Genomic DNA, 18,021 nt, shown 5'->3' with positions numbered 1-18,021 from the left:
CCAGCAGTATCTTCGCCTGGGAACTTGTTAAGACATTTTAATTCCTGGTCTCACCCCAAACCTACTGAACCAGAAACTCTGAGGCAAGACCCAGTGATCTGATCTATTGATTCTTCCGGGTGATTCTGATGCACTGGCCTAAGAAAAGGCACAATTTCTAATCAGCAGAAAGGGAGAGGAGTCCTTTCAGGTCCTGAGACTGGCCTTCTGTCCACATCCATCTCCCTGACTCCGGCCCAGCTCTTGCTGAGGGGAAGGGACTACTGGCACTACAGGGTGGAAGGGGGTGAAGGGCCCGGAGGCCTGAGAATGAATGTAGGGACCGTGGCTGCTTCTTTCTTTATTGGACACTTTGTAGATGTCACGTAAGTCTAAAAGTTACACTGTTAAATAATTATTTAAAAACTGACCAAGACTGAGGCCCTAGTTCAGAGCTCCAAACCAGAAGCAGAAAGGAATGGGGGTGGTGGGCTGGGGGGTATTCCTCCAACATCACCAAAACCCAGAAAACGAGGATCCTAAGCTCTTTCACGGGCCAGCCCAGGGCATGGGTCCTTGGGCTAACCCTCAGGTACCTCTGGCTGCATCACGGTTGGGGTCAGTAACCAGCAAGGGGCTGGCAGGAACAGCCAGCCGAGTCCAGACATGGACATAAGTAACTGGAAGGACAGGAAGAGACAGGTACTGTCCAGCTGTGGGTAAGATCACAGAGGGCAGCTAAGGCAGGTGGGGTCAGGGAGGGGCTGGGGAGTGGTATTGCAGCAATGCAGGAGTGTGGCCCCAGGGGCCTGGCCCGGCCCAGGTCAGGGCTCACACGTTGTGGGTCCTCCTGGTGAGCTGGGGCTCCTCGCCCACCAGCTTGGACTTGAGGTGCTCCTTGTAAGCCAGGATATCTCCAGGCCATTTGGTGATTGTCTGCTTCTCACAGACCCAGATTTCTTGTGCAACCTAGAAGGCAAATAGTAGATTTACTAATCCTGGCCAGCACTCTCTTCTCCCATTCTGGCCTAGAAGACTCTCTCAGGGACCCAGGAAGGCACCACCACCCTCCCACCTCCCAAGCCTCAGCCCCAGGCCCAGCTCAGGGTTTCACCACCTTAATGTCAACTCAGCAGTATGGTAGCCAGCAGGCCTGAAACCTTCCAAGCCAGAATGTGCTGGGTCACCCCAATTCCCAGGCCCCCAGCAGGGCCTAGATCTGTTCAGAGGCTTCACTCTCAGCGTCGCTTTCTCTACCCCATCTTCCCCACAGCTTTGAGAAATGGCAGCTGCTTTCTCACCAAGAACTGGCAGTTGCCCTCTGTCTAACCCAAATCCTCCTTAGTGTAATACTACTCCTCCTAGGTCAAAGACTCTCGGGACAGCAGTAAAATCACCCTGTTTTCTACCCAACTCCCTCACTGATTCTGGCCAACAATGCCAAGAAGGTTAACATCCTCAAATAGCTACTGAAAATCGGAGTGTTTCCATTAAGGCTTTCTAAGTTTTTTCCAAAAGCCATTAAGATCTGTTCCTCACCATCCTGTCTGAGGGCCCTGAGCCCTTTTGCCAAATCCAGTAAGCATGTATGACATGCCCCCCATGGGCCACAACTGTCCCACCCACCCTTCTCCTAGATGCCCTCTACTTGGCCTCCTGCCCTTGCCAGGAGCCTCACCTGCTGAATGAGTCTGAAATCATGGCTGACCAGCATCATACCACCCTCAAACTCATTGATGGCATCTGCTAGGGCATCGATGGTCTCAATATCCAGGTGATTAGTGGGCTCATCCAGGAAGAGCATGTGGGGGTTCTGCCAGGCCAGCCAGGCCAGACACACGCGACACTTCTGCCCATCAGACAGGTTCCGGATTGGACTCACCTGAGTGGAACCATGACATTCATACAATTTGATGTTACCCCTACCACACAGCACGATTCACCTTTCCCCACGGCTCCTCCATTAATATTATCACCATCTTACAAAAAGTGGAGCTCAGGAAAACACAAGATCACACAGCAAGACGGTGGCACAGCTCTCAGTCTCTCAAGGCCTGAAAGGGATACATCTGGGAGCCTGAAGACCTTGTCATTACCGAGGCCATACCTCACAGTCTCTTGCCACTTAAATCTTAATGAACTGGAGCAATCCTGTGGACCCTCAGTCCACATCTGAATCCAGTAACTTGTTTTTTAGGTTTCAGTTTCCCTTGCCTTCAAACACTATGGCTCATCCTGTTAGTCTGGGTGAGGGCAGGTTAGTGACCAGCACACTATTCCGGCCCCTCCCTCACAACAAAACCTAAGTGAATCACTACTAACAACGGAGGGCGAAGGAAAGGTAGTGGCTCTCTTTGGAGCGGAAAGAAAAGAAAAATACTTCTGGGGTAGCTTCCAAAACGGGGTCACCAGGACAGCATTCCCTGACCTTCCAGCCAGAGTCTCCCACCCATCTGGGGTTCTTTCCCCATCCCCCTCCACTGACCTGCTGCTTCCCGGTAAGACCATATCGCCCAATGATCTTCCTCATTTCCTCCTTCTCCTTTATCTCTGGATAGCACTTCATCATGTACTCCAAAGGCGAGAGATCTAGGTCCAGCTGCTCTTGTAAATGCTAATGGGAGAAAGGAACACCCACCCAGGCGTGACCGATGTTCCACTTCAAAAAGAACCCTGCTGTTACCTGCCGAGTAACTCTCTACTCAGGCACCTGTTCAAGATTCCAGGAGAAGCAGGTAAGAGCTGACTTGGTCACATGAGCCCCCTTCCCACACTGGGCAACTGCCCTTACCCCAAGGTCTGTACCTGATGGTAACGCCCTATCTTGACATGAGAGTGTTTTCGAATCATCCCGTCTGTGGGCAGCAGCTAGAAAGAAAATAGTAGTAAGTGGAAAGATAAGCATGTAAAAAAGAAAACCTGGTCAGAATCAGACATAGGCAGAGTGGGGAAACAAACATACGTTCACACTGAACAAGACTCATACAACTTCCTCCACAGGATCTACATCACCACCTCACAGACTGCTACTCAGGCCACTCTAAAAATATTTAGGAAGAGATACTCAAACACATGTTCTCAAGGGAGGCAGAGATACACCACAATCTATTCAGTAGTTTTAAAATACCTACTATAAATGAGCTATACCGTGTAAGAAAGCACTCAGATGTAGGTATAATATACATTTCTAAAATAAACACACACACGTGCGCGTTCTCCATCTCAACACTGCCTGCACCCCAGACAGCTCACTGACTACCAGAGCACTCGGGCCCTCCGACAGCAGTGGCCCCACATACCCTCCCTCCTCCTCAGGCCCGCTAAGCCCCACTCTTCAGGTCCCACGCCCCCACCTGGCAGCATTACCTCTCCAGTTAGCAGCTTCAAAAGAGTTGACTTCCCTGCTCCATTGGGCCCCACCAGAGCCACTCGTGTGTCAAGATCAATACCAAATTCTAGATTGTTGTAGATGCAAGGCTGAGGTGGGTGAGAGGGAGATGGAAGAAGACAAATCAACCTGGCTGGCAGACCAACCCTGCCGAGTCCCCCGTGACCACTGGAGGATGTGAGAATGCGGAGAAGGGAGGCAGCTTGCACGGCAGACCTCAACCCACTGCTTTCATCTGCCAACCTAGCTGGGTAATTTTCCTCCAAGTACTTGAAAAGGGGGGCATAGGGAGTCCCTGGATGAGGCACCCCAGCCCCCATTCCTGAAAACCCCCGTGCACCATGTGAATTAGTAGGGGTGGCAGCAAAGAACAGGGGACTCTTCCAGCCAGTTGATGCTGACCTTGTAAAATGCACACCAGCCTCCCAACCACACACGTGTACTCACCCCATCTTTTGTATACTTGAAGCTCACATTTTGTACCATAATGACAGGTGGAGGGATCTTGCCACATGGCGGGAAATAAAATGAAAGTGTCTAGGAGGAGAAGGCATTATCAAGTGAGGTCCCTTCTTAGCTGCCCCACCTTAGGCCACCTGACTCATCCAACTGTTCCCCACCTTGTCACTCACGACCCTCTCTGTCAGCCCCGATGCCATCATTTTCTGTAGCGTCTTCTCCTTGCTCTGGGCTTGCCGGGCCAGCTTGGCGCTGCCGTGACCAAACCTAGCAATGTAGTTCTGAGAGAACAAAACGGGGGCTTGGGGTGCAGGCAGGCGCTAAACAACTCACCTTAAATGCAGAGTGAAAACTGATGACAACTTCTTCTGGACCTCCTCCAGCAACCCTCAACTCCCCAGATAACATCAATCCAACTCCCCTGGAGAACCTGAGCTCAGCTCTGTGTTTGCCCTACCTTCATGTGTGCGATCTGATCTTGCTCCCAGTGAAACCTCTTCATCTGGTTCTCCTCCAGCTCCAGCCGTGTCTTCACATACTGATCATAATTACCCTGCAGGGAAATGCACCAGGCGAGGCAGGTAGCTTTACCTTCACTCCTGGGTGCTCACTCAGGGTTCGGGAGGGTGTGGAAAGGCATCTGACTTGGCCCTGGCTGTAAGACTGCGCGGTAGGGGAAGAGGAAGTGCATTCAAGAAGCACATCCTAAGCTAGAATCTGAGTTCTCTCACAGTGGGCACCTTTCGCTCTCAGCCGGAGCAGGGCCCCAGATCAAATCCTCAGATCAGCCACAAAGACAGCCACAGCACTGACAGCGGCCCTGTCAGATGGACATCACAAGGCTCACCACCTTCCAAGAGCACCTCCTACTACCCCCCACCCCTAGAAGCTGAGGCCCCAGGAAGACTAGAAGAATGGCCCCCAGGAGGGGAGACATGAGGCCAATCAGACTCAGGCCCTGGCAAACCCTGCACCATTGCACTGCCATGGTTTCTACCTGCAAACAACCGGCCCGACCTTCACATCCACCAAAAGGGTCTGACAAGTTACAGGACAGCCACACACTGAAACACTACGGAGTCACCGAAAAGGAGACTGATCATATATATTTTATATGGAAAGCGGTCCAAAAGTATTAAATTTTAAAAGCAACAAACATAACAGAATGTTTCTACAAATGCCTCTACATACATAGGAAATTTCTAGAAGACTACATAGAAAACCACATAAAAAATATTAACAGTCCCATGGTGAGTATAACTTTGACTGAGGAGGACTGCTGTTTTCATTTTTTATTTGATACCATTTTCAAAATACAGAAAATGAAAAGGCAGGGCAGAGAAGTGGGCTGCTGAGATATTGACTTCCTTTCTTTGCGGAAGGAGGGCTAAGCGAGCTGGCTGTCAAGAAGCAGTTAAGTAGCCATTCAAGAAGGCAGGGAACAGCAGGGTCTGTCTGAGCAGCATGAGAAGTCACCCTCTCTGCCATAAAACAAATACACTCCATGTGCACAGGCTGCCAATCTATGGACCATGGCCTGAAAGTAAGCCTAGTTGTTTTTTCTTTGTAAAGAACTTTAAGGGCTTGGTAAGCACAGAGGCTATTGTGGAGACACTTGGGCCCACTCACCGTATAGTACTTCAATTTCCTGTTGTGCATGTGAATGATGTTGGTACAGACACCATTCAGGAAGTCCTGGGAATGTGAGACGAGGACCAGGATGCGCTTAAAACTGCAAAGCCAGAGAACCAGTTAGAGAGGTCCTCAAAACGGTAAGGAGTCCACAACAGGTGAGCTGAGAGTCAGACCCAGAAATGCTTCATCTTTCCCACTCTTGCCCCTGAGCACCCTTCAGATTTGATGGCCAATTCCTGGCTCTCAGCATCTAAGCCGCCAGCGCACAATCTACAAGTAAGGACAGTTTGCTGCCTTTCAAAGTGTGGTGCGGCAGTCTGCGTTTCCTGTATCTTCTGTTTTAATTTTCAACAGAATGGAATGGAGATGGTAGTAACAGGGATGGTTAAAACACAACTGTATATACACAAACACACCCATAAATGTATCCAAAACTGTGGGCGGGAAGAGCTGGAACAGGTGCAGTAAAAATCAGCTGTTCTTTTTGAAAGAAGGTACAAGTCACTGCAGAGCCCACTGAATGCCTGCTTTCTGAGGTGGTACAATATTCCAGTTTGCCCACCTCTTCAGTCATAGAGGGGTCTTTGCCCTGTCAACTATGTGTTTTCCTGTGTCACTGCATCATGACCTTAGATGGGAGTCTCCTTCATATGGTGTGTGTGTGTATATATATATATATATATGTATATATAGTTAAGAAAAAAATGCTGTCTTTAATATAGGTATTTTGAATACTGGGAGAAAAAAAAGTTAAAAAAACCAACAATTCACATATTTTAGATTAAACAAAAGCATGCGAATAGCCTGCCCTAAGGGTTCTTACTACTGTTTCAATCTGGCCTCCCCTCAGTTCATTTTCTCACTCTCTGAATACCGCCCTATTTGTGGGCAGCCATTTCCTTCGGATGCTGCTCCTTCGGGACCTGCCCACCCCACCCCTCCCCCCAGCCCCTTAGTCGTCAGTTCCTCTTCCAACCACACACCTTCAGGACCTGCCCACTCCCCCCTCCCAGCCCCTTACGTCTTCAGTTCCTCTTCTAACCACACACAAGCGTCAAGGTCCAGGTGGTTGGTGGGCTCGTCCAGGAGCAGCATGAAGGGCCGAATGAAGAGGGCTCTGGGGGACAGGAAAGGAGAAGGGCCACCTGAGCCCAACGGGTGCTACACCGGGAAGAACTACCTTGCCTGCTACCTGCACTTCTGGGCAGGCCTGGCTTGAGTCCTGAAATCAATACGAAGCTCTATACCTCAGAGGAAAGGGGATAACTAGGAGGGAAACAAGAGTTGAAGACAGGAGGCTAAAGGGCAGAAAACAGGGCTGAGAAACAGCGGGATGGCGCAGTTTGGAAAGAAGGCTGTAGAAGTCCTTATGAGTCTAATGTCTTTTGCAATGAAGTTGGTGACCTCGGAAAGACAAAAGGATAGACAGGATATAAACTGCTAAAGCAAAAAGTATACAGGTTGAACCCATCTGGTGGGGTTGCCAGACTCTAGCAAGGAGGGGTTGCCAGACTCTAGCATCTGGTGGGGTTGCCAGACTCTAGAAAGAATGTTCTTTTCTTGGATGGAATCCCAAGACAGGACAAGCAACAGTTAGCTCTGATTCGCATATCTAGTCACCACACCTGCAGAGCCTTTTAGAAACAAGAATTCTGGGCACCAAACTCCATAGATCTGAAGGAGAGGCTAGGAAACCTGTATTTTTTAAAGCTCCTTAGGTGACCCTAAGGCAGCGACTCTTTGCTGGCACATGGAACCACTGCGCTCACATTCCAAGGCACACAGCAGCCTTGCTGGAGCAGTGTATCAAGCCTCACCAGCGCACCTGGCAGAGAACAGCGGGATAAGCAGCCACCTATTTAACGGGGAATGTTCTGGAGTGCCTGCTAGAATGACAGTCTACAGAAACTCGCTTTGGGTCCAGATCACAAGAGGATGAGAAGGACATATATATTAATAGTTAACATTTTACCTTTATACGTCAAGAATTAGAAGGACCGAAGCACAAAAAAGGGTGGAGAAGTTAGGAAGGAAAAAGAAACAGACCTTCTCTACCACTTTACCTAGGGCTGGTCCTACGATTCCTAAACACTGTGCCAGAAACCCCACAATGACCACTTCAGTCAGGAAGTTCACTCCTTGACCATAGCACACCATCCCTTTCACATCACTAATGTCTGTATCTTATTTGGCACTTACTGACCACTGACCCCTATTCTAAACAGTCCCACCGGAGTGGGCATTCAACCCTGAAAAAGACTAGGAGCTACAGAGGGTAGAGGAGGAGGGAGCAACTCACCTGGCAAGGGCAACCCTCATCCTCCAACCCCCACTGAAGTCTTTTAGCTTCTTGCGCTGCATGGCCGGTGTGAAGCCCAGTCCGTGCAAGATCCGTGAAGCCCGCATCTCTGCTTTGTCGGCATCCAGCTCCTCCAGTCGCTCATAGAGCTCCATGAGCTTCTCACACTCCGCTGTGGGCAGTGCATGGCCCATGAGGCTCTCTAGGCCTTTCCCGGAAGGAAGCCCACCCACATGCCCCTGGACCTGGTGCCCTACCATCCTCGTGAGCCAGCCGCTCTGCTTCCTTCTCCAGCATGGCCCGCTCTGTGTCAACTTCCATCACACACTGCAAGGGGGTCTTGTCACTAGGAGGCATCTCCCGAGTCAAATGGTAGATGTCGATGTGCTCAGGAATAGGCACCTCTCGTTTCCCGATGGCAGACAGCAGCATAGACTTTCCTGAGGGGCAGGCAAGGAACAGGAGACACTCAGCATGGCTATGCCTGTCATTCCCCTCATCAGTTCTTCCACTCGGGCCAAACCTCGACCTCACCATTTTTTTGAGTACCTTCCCTCCTTATTCAATACCTGTTATCAGCCTCCCACCCATTCTTGGGCTGCCTTTTCAACTTTCCTCCAGTTCTTGTCCCACACCTCCTCTATGAGTTCTGTTCATCTACAGCAGCCTCCCCACTCTCCCCACCACCCTTTTCCAGCACCTACTGCCTACAACTACTCATGTGGTACTTACCACATACTGCTCTGTATTGCTAGTTCCTTTTCCCTGGGCATATCTGGTCTCCTACCCAAACTGTAAACGCCTTGCTTTGTACACAGCTGGTGCTAAGTAAACACCTTCTGAGAGACAGATGAGCCACGGAGAACTACCTCCCACCTTGCCTTCCAAGGGCCTCACCGATTCCATTTAAGCCAATGAGGCCATAACGACGGCCTGAGTTTAATTCCAGTTTGGTGTCACTAAGCAGCTCTTGACCGTGAAAGGTGAGGGAGAGGTTAATAATGTGGGCGTCAGTACTGTTGGGGTGAGAGGCGAGGACACCAGTGACAGCTCGAGCAGCAGCTTTCTTCATCTCAAAGTCCTCTAGCTCCTTGGTCAGCAAATCCACTTCTGGCGACAGAAAAGAAAAGCAGTTTGGGAAGGGCTGTAAGACGGACAGCTCTCACACAAAAAGGCACATCTGGATAGCTCAGTCAGGAGAGCACTGGACTTTCAATCTGAGGTTCTAGGGTTCAAGTCTGTATTTGGGTGTTTGTGGATTTTGCCCCTTACTAGGCAACCAAGTATTATCACACAAAGATCCAGATGCTGAAAAGACATGTCCTGAAGGAGCTGGGCTCAAGTTAGCAGACTTGGATGGTTTGTGAGCTTTAAAAAAGGTGCGCCTTGCATACAGCTCTGCCATAATATCTTGTTTCCACAGACACTTTTCACTTCACAACTTGTCCTTTTAATTCAAACTTCTCTTTTGTTCTTATATGACATAAATGCATGGGGGGAATGGCTAGAATTCCAAAGTGTCCCCCATACATGCATGTTAAAGAGTTAGTCCTAACGCTCAAAAGAAAGCAGACACAATAGAGGTTCACTTCCCTTACTCCATGACCCAGAGAGCTTCCATATGGTGCTTCTAAGAAGCTATGCCACCCAGAAGAGGCTAGTGCGAGGGGCACAGAGGAATGACTGCAGGCAGAGTGAAGGCTGGGAAAACCATAAGTTCCCAGGTCTTGAGGGTTTCAGAGATGCAAACTGACCACAAGGTAAGAGACTAGCTGTTCCGCCTTTGTGGTTTTTCAGGCAGAATTACTTCTTTCGGCTGGGAAGAGCTGTAATGTGAATGCTAGTATTAACTGGCTAATAGATGTTGAGTTTACTCTGTGCCTGGGACTGGATTACTCATCATTCCCCATTTAACTTAATCCTCATAACCCTTACGAGATATACACCTCATTTAATAAATGAGATAATCCCCATTTAATAAATCAAGAGGTTTTAAATAACACAACCAAGGTAAAAAAGGCTCATAAATGAGAGTCCGAATACAAACCAGGGTTTGTCTGACCCCAAAACCCATGACCTTAACTAGTGCACTATCCTACCTTTCCATAAAGGTAAGAGCCCACAAGGTATTGTTGAAAGTGGGACAGAATTGGGGACAGAGGTTAAGTTTCTTCCAAAAGAGAAATGAGGTGATTTTTTAGTCTTTGTTACCCTCAGCTGTATTCCCTTAGTAATTTTAACAGAACTCCCCGAATGACAAAAGCCTGCACGTCTGTCTTCAGGAAGAGTAAAGATGGGGCAGAGAGGGTGAAGAGAGCTCAGTGCCCTCCTCTGACAGGCAGGCGTGGGAAAGCAGCTTCAAGGGAGAGGGCACGTGGTGGCTAGTCTTAGGTCACTCTCTGAGCACCCCATCATGCCTGGTGATTACAGAGCTGGTGCCATGACCACCCTGCTGCTAGACCTGCTCTGCCTGCAAGGAGCCAGCATGGAGGGCAGCGGTGGCCCCATCAGACAGACGGCAGTCACTCCAGACCAACCTCAGCTCCTGGTATAGTGTGTTACACAAAGGTGTTGGGGATGAATACTTTTCAATTGGAGGTCAAAGTTTTTGTTTTGACCAAAGAGAGGAGTTTTAAGTCTCTCTTTTCTACAAGGTTATCAGGCTTCCCAAAGCCCTGCTTTGTTCCAATCCCTGTTCTACATGTTGAGAAGAAGACAGACTAGGGAGAAGCTTATAATCTACATCAGGAATTGGTAGACTTTTTCTTAAAGGGCAAATATTTTGGGGTTTATGGGTCAACTGGCAAAATGGAGACTATTATATAGGTATGTATATTGCCATTTGAAATGTAACCACGTAAGAAATGTAAAAACCATTCTTAGTTTAGAAGGCCAGTGGCTTAAGAAAAGGCTGGCCAGATTTGACCAATTGTCTATTTTTGTAAATAAATTTTATTAAAACACAGCCACACTCATCATGATTACCACATATAATGTACGGGGTGGGGGGACACAGGGAAGGCAGTATAACACAGAGAAGACAAGTAGTGATTCTACAGCATCTTACTATGCTGATGGACAGTGACTGTAATGGGGTATGTGGGAGGGACTTGATAATAGGGGAAATCTAGTAACCATAATGTTGTTCATGTAATTGTACATTAATGATAGCAAAAAAAAGAAAACATAGCCACACTCATCATTTACATATTGTCTGTGGCTACCTTCTACTACAACGGCAGAGTTGAACAGCTTCAACAGAGACCATATGGCCTGTGAAGGTACAAATATCTGCTAATTGATTCTTTACAGAAAAAGTCTGTTGATTCCTGGTCTAGCTCTCCAACTGCTCATACAAGAGGAAGATCAAAATTAAGGGGAAGCTACATAACATTTTTCTCTTGATCTCTTCCAGTTTATATCATCTATGACCTAAGTCATCTCCCAAGCTTCAAAAATAAGAGACTTGAATATATCTCACTGTCCTGGCCTACAGCATCCCACAGAATAGGCTCAAAAGTGAAAGCACTGCAGATGAAAAAAGGATTCTGGAACAAACTCATCACAGAGTATATTGTAGACTTCACAAGAAATCCCATTTACTCATTCCCTGAAGGGGACAAGCTGAACGACAGTGCCTATCTGGAAGAGTCTCATATTCTAAAGGTTCTGACTATCAGATTCTTTGATATTTATCTTGATTTTTCCATATCTTACTACTTAAGGGAAGTCATGTGGCAATGGAAATTGATGAAGGTTGGAGAATGGTGACCTGCAACACCAAGTAATCCCAAACTCAGGGAGGAGAGAGAACCCAGTGCTGGGAGAGGGAGCAAATGACCCACTAATTACGAAAACTGAAGATGCTAGTTCCTGGCAGTAAGAAATGTTTGAGAGGGTTGGAAAGAAAACAAACTTCACATTTCATAACAGTAGCTCCCTAAGCAAGCAGAATGAAAACCAAAGTTCCTGTATTAATGAAATGGGGCTACTACAGCTGGGTTACCTGGGAAATTCTATATTCCTAGGAGGAAAGGTGAACAAAAGTTTGTAATAGGAACAGTGGACACTCATCTCAAAGAGGGATTCAGTTTTCTCCCTTTCCAATTCATCCAGAAAGTACCTACAGAACTGATGACAGATACTGCTTAACTGTAGTTCCGGAGCGCCTGGAGGTGACCCCATCTCTCTACTTTAGAGATCACAGCTCAGACCTCTTGCTTACTCCCATCATTCTTAACTTCGCATCCCTCTACTACTCTGGGCAGCAATAAGATGGCCTGACTTTCATGCACCAGTTTTTTCCCATAATTCTTATTTTGGTGACAATTCCTACCACTTAACTCTCTCAGTCATTTTTAACTCCTCCTTTTCTCAATTCCTATGTGTCTGTTATGATTTGTCTCAGTAATCCTCCTCCCCTCTTCAAACATTTACTTAGTATGTCTATCTACAAGTCTGGTCCTACAAAAATGTATTACCCAAGACACGATCTCTGCCTTCAAAGATCAAACAATTTAGATGAAGAAACAGAAAATAAAATGTTTAAAAAAAACCACTATAAGGTAGCCTAGGAGTATAGTAAATGGTAATATTATTAAGGTCAGATTTGGCTGGGACGGGTTTTGATATCTTAAGCTGGGCCCTGAGAGAAATTGTCAAGTAAAACTAGCACAAAAATTGTGGTATTAGAATTCGAAAAGGACAGAAATGTGGTGACTGTTCAGTAGGGAGCAGAGACCTGTTTAGGAAGTTTTCAGGGGACATGGAAGAAGGCTAGGAATAGACTGCCAAGGGCCTGAAATACTTACCACATATTGCTATGCTTTCCCATCTAGATGGTGGGTTATCAGAGGGCAGACTGTGTTTATAGTACCTCAGAATGTAGCAGAGTGCCTAGCACTTGAGAAGTGATTTCCCAAAATATAAGTAACAGAAAGGCATTTCTTTCCCAGAAAAAAAACAAAAAACAAAAAAATTCCTACGTTTTGCTTTTGGTGGTACCGTCGCTATTCCTGGAAGGACAAGGGTATAGTGAGACAAAGCACCCAGGACCCTGACCACCCTGTGGAGAAATGGGGACTAAGAAACGGACAGGGAACGGACCTTCTCCTCATAGTCTAGCAAAGTGGCAAGACAGCACAACTCCCACATTTGCTGGTCACCTAATTATGTGTGAGAACCTTGTGCTCAGTTTCCTTGACCAACAAGCTCCAACTCTACTGGTTTCGTTCATTGTGAAAAGTTTTGTGTCAGATACACTCCCCAGCGCCCCCAGCATCAGGATTCTGAGCCTCTGAAGTGGTAGCAACCATCCCAGAAACCCACCTGTCCCTCAATTCACCTGTGGTCTCTTGGCCATTGGCCTCATTTTTCTCCTCTGCCACCTGTGGTTCTGTGACAGCATCTCCGTCTTCCTCATGTCCCTTTCTGGGGCGCTGTCGTGCTTTGGCAGCTTCCTTCTTTTTAGCTGCCTTCTTCTTAGCCAGGTCAGAAGGCATGATGATGAGCCACAGGAATATGTTACTGTTCTTACAGGAGGCCTGAAGGAAGGCAAACACCCCGCAATTCTAAACTTCCAGGAGAGTGCCTGGGCCTGCTCCACCCCTCTCGGATTTTCCTCTCGAACCTCCGATCCCCAGCTCCGCTGCTGCCACTCGCTCCCAGCTTCTCAGAGTCTCCAAGCCGGTACTGATTCCCGGCCGCTCCTCTAACCCGAGCATCTCTTCCCTCAGGCTTTGTCCCCCATCCCCACTGCCTCAACGCTCCTCCTCACGGGCCTCTGGTCCGGGAGCAGTTCTGCCCCTCGGCAGCGGTCCGGTCTGCCGTTTTCCCAGTTCGCGCTCCGCGCTCCGGCCGGCCGCCTCACTTCTCCGGCTTCCTTCTCCTGTCTGCCTCGGACCTCCTCCGCACCACCTGGCCGTCGGGCTCAGCTTCCTCCCGGATCGCACTCGCTCTCCGCCCGGTGAGTCTTCTCAGGGTCTTCCCTCGCCACCCCCCGGACCTTCTCCAGTCCCCGCCCGTCAGCTTCTCTCCCTTGGTCCTTTCTTCTCCCTCGCAGTCTCCTCCATCCCAACCCCGTTCCCCCTCCCTCTTCTCGTGATCCCCACCACCCACTCCCCACCGGCCGGCACCCTCCCCGCAGCGCCCCTTCTCCCAACTCACTGGGCCTCGCCGCTCGGCCTCTGTCGCCACAGAGCTGTTCCTGGCGGCTCCTCCGCGTGCGGCCGGCTTACCAGCCAATCACGGATTCGCGCGCCTCTCGGCGCGCCGGCGCGCGGACTCCTGGGAAGTGTTGTCCTTCAGGCGCGGAGGTCAAAGTGATACCCCTCCTCGAGAACTACCGCGTATCCGGGGGCCTCGCGGGTCTTCTTGACGTCATCAGAATGCGCGAAACTGGAAAAATTAGAGTCCGAGAATCCTTTGCCAGGTTGCCCGCTTTGGGCCCTGTAAACTGCAACTCCCAGACTCCTCCTCGGGTAACCGGGCTGGTCTTTCCAGGCTTTACCCCACCTCTCGAAAATTTGTTGAAGAATGTGGAGATAACCGAGTTATAGAGCCGCACAGCCGGCTCAGGAGCGGGGCGAGTGACTACACTTCCCAGCATGCAGCATGCGATAATGGGTCGAAACAATGGGGAGATGCGGGAAGAGAAGGGAAGGTGGTTGGTTCAGAGAGCGAGAAAGAAGCGCAGTACTACTAAGGTGATGTGAATAGACTTCCTTCTTGAAAGACAGGCGCCTTCGTTTCGTGTAACCGAGATTTTAGAGACTGGTCCAGTGTTAATCAAACTTTTAGAAGGTGCTGAATGTGTTCCTGAACCTTGGCTTCTTAGCCTGGGCGTTCCAGAATTGTTAGGTTTCCATCCAAGCCACTTTGTTTGGAGGGAAGAGCCCTGAAGTAAAAAACAAGACCCATCTTTTGAGTTTAGCTGTATCATCAGTCATGTGACCTTGCTCATTGCTTTTCCTTTGAGTCAATTTAAAATCTCTCACAAGACTTCTTATGGACCACGATGTAAACCCCAAATTTGTTGATTACGCATTTGTGGAGTATAAAAACAAGGCAAAACAGAAGGAACAAAATAGCAGTAGACTCATAGATACCGAGAAGGGACTAGTGGTTACCAAAGGGGAGGGGCTGGGGAGGGAGAAGGAGATTAAGGGGCACTTATAATTGGCAATCAATATAGGTAGATCCCCGGGACGGTAGTACAGCAGGGAGAATACAATGACTCTATGACATTTTACTATGTTGATAAACTGCCGTGGAGGGGTGAGGACTTGATAATATGGGTGAATGCTGAACCACTGTGTTGTGTATTTGAGACCATCATAAGATTGTATACCAATGATACTTTAATTTTTTAAAAATCCCAAATTTGTATCCCCAAATACAAGGCCCTTTGTGCCCCATGTTATTTCTTCAGGCTTGTGACCAACAATGCATCACCATCAGTGACACAACTGCTGGAAAGCAAAAAAAGCTTTTACTCCTTCTGAGCATGTTCTCCAAAAGTGGCCTCCCTGACCCTTTTAAAAAAGGAGCTCCTGTCCCTTACTAGTTTTCCTCCTCAAACTGGATGCTCCAGTAGACTCTTAACTACTTGTATTTCAAGTAAGGCATGTTATTTCATATCTTCATGGCCCTGAGCATACCTTTTTCTAGAATACCCTCCACTAATTAAGTGCCCACTATATGTCAGGCTCAGGGCTAGATGCTAGATTTGCCATGGTGACAAGTTATTCACTGACTTCAGGGAGCTCACAATTAAGGAGGAACATTTAAAAAGTAAACAGACTAGGACATTCAGGTGATAAGTGCCATGTAAAAAGTGACTTCTGTGTGCTACTGGAGTGTACCTGGGCGGGGACCTCACTTGACATAGCATAACTAAGAGCATGAATTCTGGGGGCAGTCTGCCTACATTCAAAATCCAGCTCACCCATTTACAGTGTGTGACCTTGGGCAAAATACAGACTCTCCTCTGTAAAATGGGAATGATGATAGTACTTACCTCATGGTTGTTAGAAAGATTGGTTTAATTCTTGTTAATTAGCTAATTGTTACTTGGCCAGAGTTCTGTTAGGCTTCCTTCTTGCCTTTGCTACGAGTAGAATCCTTGCCTACCTATGCACTAGATATTTATTTAATGTAATACATTTAACAAATATTAAGCATCTACTATGGGCAAAAGTATTGGTTTAGGTAAAGAAAAAAGAATAGTTAATTGACTTCAAAGCACTTCTTTATGACAAAGAAGTTATGTGTGGATGCAGATCACATACAATCATTCATCCCAGCACCTAGCTTCCTGGGGCACTATCTACAGAGTATGCCTGCCTCTCCCAGCCTCATTCACATGTGTGGCTACCGGCAGATTACAGGTTCCAGAGAACAATTATTTATTATGCTCTTACATTTATGCCATCCCATTTAATCCTCCTAACAAAGTCCAAGGTTGGATTATTACCACTTTAAAGATTGGAAATGAAAGTACAGAGCTGTTAATAAAACAACACTGCTGGTAGAAGAGTGCCAGAATTTGAGGGAGGAATCTCCCAGTTCTGTAACTCCAGGTCTGTCCAATGGCTTGGGAGGGCAAGAAAAAGATTAGCTAGTTACTTCTCTGAATCCAGCTGCATAGCAACCAACCACATCCATGATTTCCCATGAATCAACAGTTGCTGGGCTGAGTCTCCCTCAGCACAGGAAGAGTGGCTTAGAAAACTTGTTAGCCACTTAGAAGTTCTGCCATTCCCACCCCAGGTTTAGATCTCTTGCAGGGAACAGACCTGGAGATGAGAGGACTTAGAAATGGGGAAATGGGAGGGAGAGAGAAAGATGTGGGTGGAGAGGAGGACTGGATGTATATGAAAAAGTACCGGTCAGTACTAGAAGCAAAAACATTGTGGCCTAGACTTTTCTTTTAAAATATGAAGAAACTGAGAGCCAAGGAAGAAAATGCCTCATCCAGAATTACCTACAAACATAATAACTGAGAAGGGCCTGGAACTATGCTATTCAATGTGGTAGCCTCTAGCCACATGTGGCTATGGAGCCCTTGAAATGTGGCTAGTCCAAGATGAGAAATACTGTAAGTGTAAAATATTCATTGGATTTCAGAATTGCATGTGGAAAAAAATGTAAAACAGCTCAATTTCTTATACTGATTACATGTGATAATATTTTGAATATATGTAATAATATAATGAAATATATTAATAAAATTAATTTTACCTGCTTTTTCTTTTTTTAAAATGTGGCTATCAGAAAATTTTAAATTACAAATATGGCTCACATTGTATTTCTATTGGACAATACTAGTCTGGAACCTGAATCTTCCAGACTCCATGAGGGTGTCCCTACTGTGCTCCCCAGAGTCTCTTCTAACCAGTTACTCATTTTCCACCTATTATGTGCCAGTTGCTGAGGGGAGATCAAACTGAAGTCTGAGGATAAGACCAAAACACAGTAAAGGGTAACAGTGCCAGTGAGTTCTTATATACTTTTTAGAATGGTGGTCCTTAACTGTACCAGCCCCAATGTTCCCTTTTAATAGCAAACATTCTTTTGTAACATGCCCTTTACTATTTTGAGGTAAAGCTCATATGTGGTATAACCTAACTATACACATAAGTTTCAAAAAAGGATAGTTTCTTAACCATAGCAGAAGAAAAAAAGGAAATCCCTTCTAATAAAGTTATTATAGTATGCTAAAAAAACAGTTAGTCATATGCATGTACCTATATGTAAGATCCCTTTGAATGCAACAGTACAAATGCAGGCAGAATACCATGGGTGACACTACTGTCCACAATATAGCTCTCCAAAACGGTAACTCTTAGTAAATTCCTGATCAAAACCAAGTACAATCTCCTTTCCACTTACATGATAGTTACAGTCTGTGAAAATTCAGCCTGTTACAACCATGCAAAATTATTTTTTTATATATAAAAATTATATATAAAACACAGGCTCAAGGATCAGCCGATTTTATTTTCAATTACATAAATGTTGAGTAGGACATTTGAAAGCCCTGTGGGACAGACAATTCCCTCTGTGATACTGTCTTGCAATGTGCAAGACATTTAGCATTCTTGGCTCCTCCCCTCAACTATTTGATAACGAAATTGTCCCATACTCTTCCAAAGTGCCCTCTAGGGATGTGCCAACCTGGTTGAGCCAACCCTGTGGTTGTTAGAAGGCCCTGCCGCTCCTCCAGGCTCCTAGGCTGCCTGGTTATTCTCTGGCCCAGTAT

At 47.1% G+C, this 18,021-nt stretch overlaps 1 protein-coding gene across 2 annotated transcripts; it reads right to left on the bottom strand.

Moving 5' to 3' along the window:
• Positions 1 to 327: 327 nt before the first annotated feature.
• On the bottom strand, positions 328 to 14,081 carry ABCF2 (ATP binding cassette subfamily F member 2). Of its 2 annotated transcripts, none has more exons than XM_017651695.3 (15): positions 13,926 to 14,081; positions 13,105 to 13,303; positions 8,658 to 8,870; positions 8,018 to 8,200; positions 7,761 to 7,932; positions 6,483 to 6,578; positions 5,456 to 5,558; positions 4,284 to 4,379; positions 3,988 to 4,107; positions 3,815 to 3,904; positions 3,346 to 3,456; positions 2,785 to 2,847; positions 2,465 to 2,593; positions 1,658 to 1,861; positions 328 to 948 (listed from the first exon to the last, which is right to left on the bottom strand). In XM_017651695.3, the coding sequence occupies exons 2-15, from the start codon at positions 13,259 to 13,261 to the stop codon at positions 811 to 813; spliced, it is 1,875 nt and encodes a 624-aa protein (XP_017507184.1). In that variant the 5' UTR covers positions 13,262 to 13,303; positions 13,926 to 14,081; the 3' UTR covers positions 328 to 810. The 2 variants fall into 2 exon arrangements, with proteins under 2 accessions (XP_017507184.1, XP_017507185.1); XM_017651696.3 differs by lacking the exon at positions 13,926 to 14,081 and adding an exon at positions 13,390 to 13,812.
• Positions 14,082 to 18,021: the final 3,940 nt, after the last annotated feature.

This window comes from Manis javanica, chromosome 6, assembly GCF_040802235.1.
Source record: "Manis javanica isolate MJ-LG chromosome 6, MJ_LKY, whole genome shotgun sequence".
NCBI classification, from domain to species: Eukaryota; Metazoa; Chordata; class Mammalia; order Pholidota; family Manidae; genus Manis; species Manis javanica.
Note: the sequence above shows the minus strand (reverse complement) of the source record. Positions and strands in the feature narration are given on the sequence as shown.

What these genes read in the sequence shown, in the direction of transcription:
- ABCF2 (XM_017651695.3), bottom strand. Translation starts at nt 13,261, where the DNA reads ATGCCTTCTGACCTGGCTAAGAAGAAGGCAGCTAAAAAGAAGGAAGCT. An exon ending in TCAAGTATACAAAAGATGGG is followed by an intron (nt 3,457 to 3,814) that starts GTGAGTACACGT and finishes CACCCACCTCAG; the next exon opens with CCTTGCATCTACAACAATCT. An exon ending in TGAAGCTGCTAACTGGAGAG is followed by an intron (nt 2,848 to 3,345) that starts GTAATGCTGCCA and finishes TTTTCTTTCTAG; the next exon opens with CTGCTGCCCACAGACGGGAT.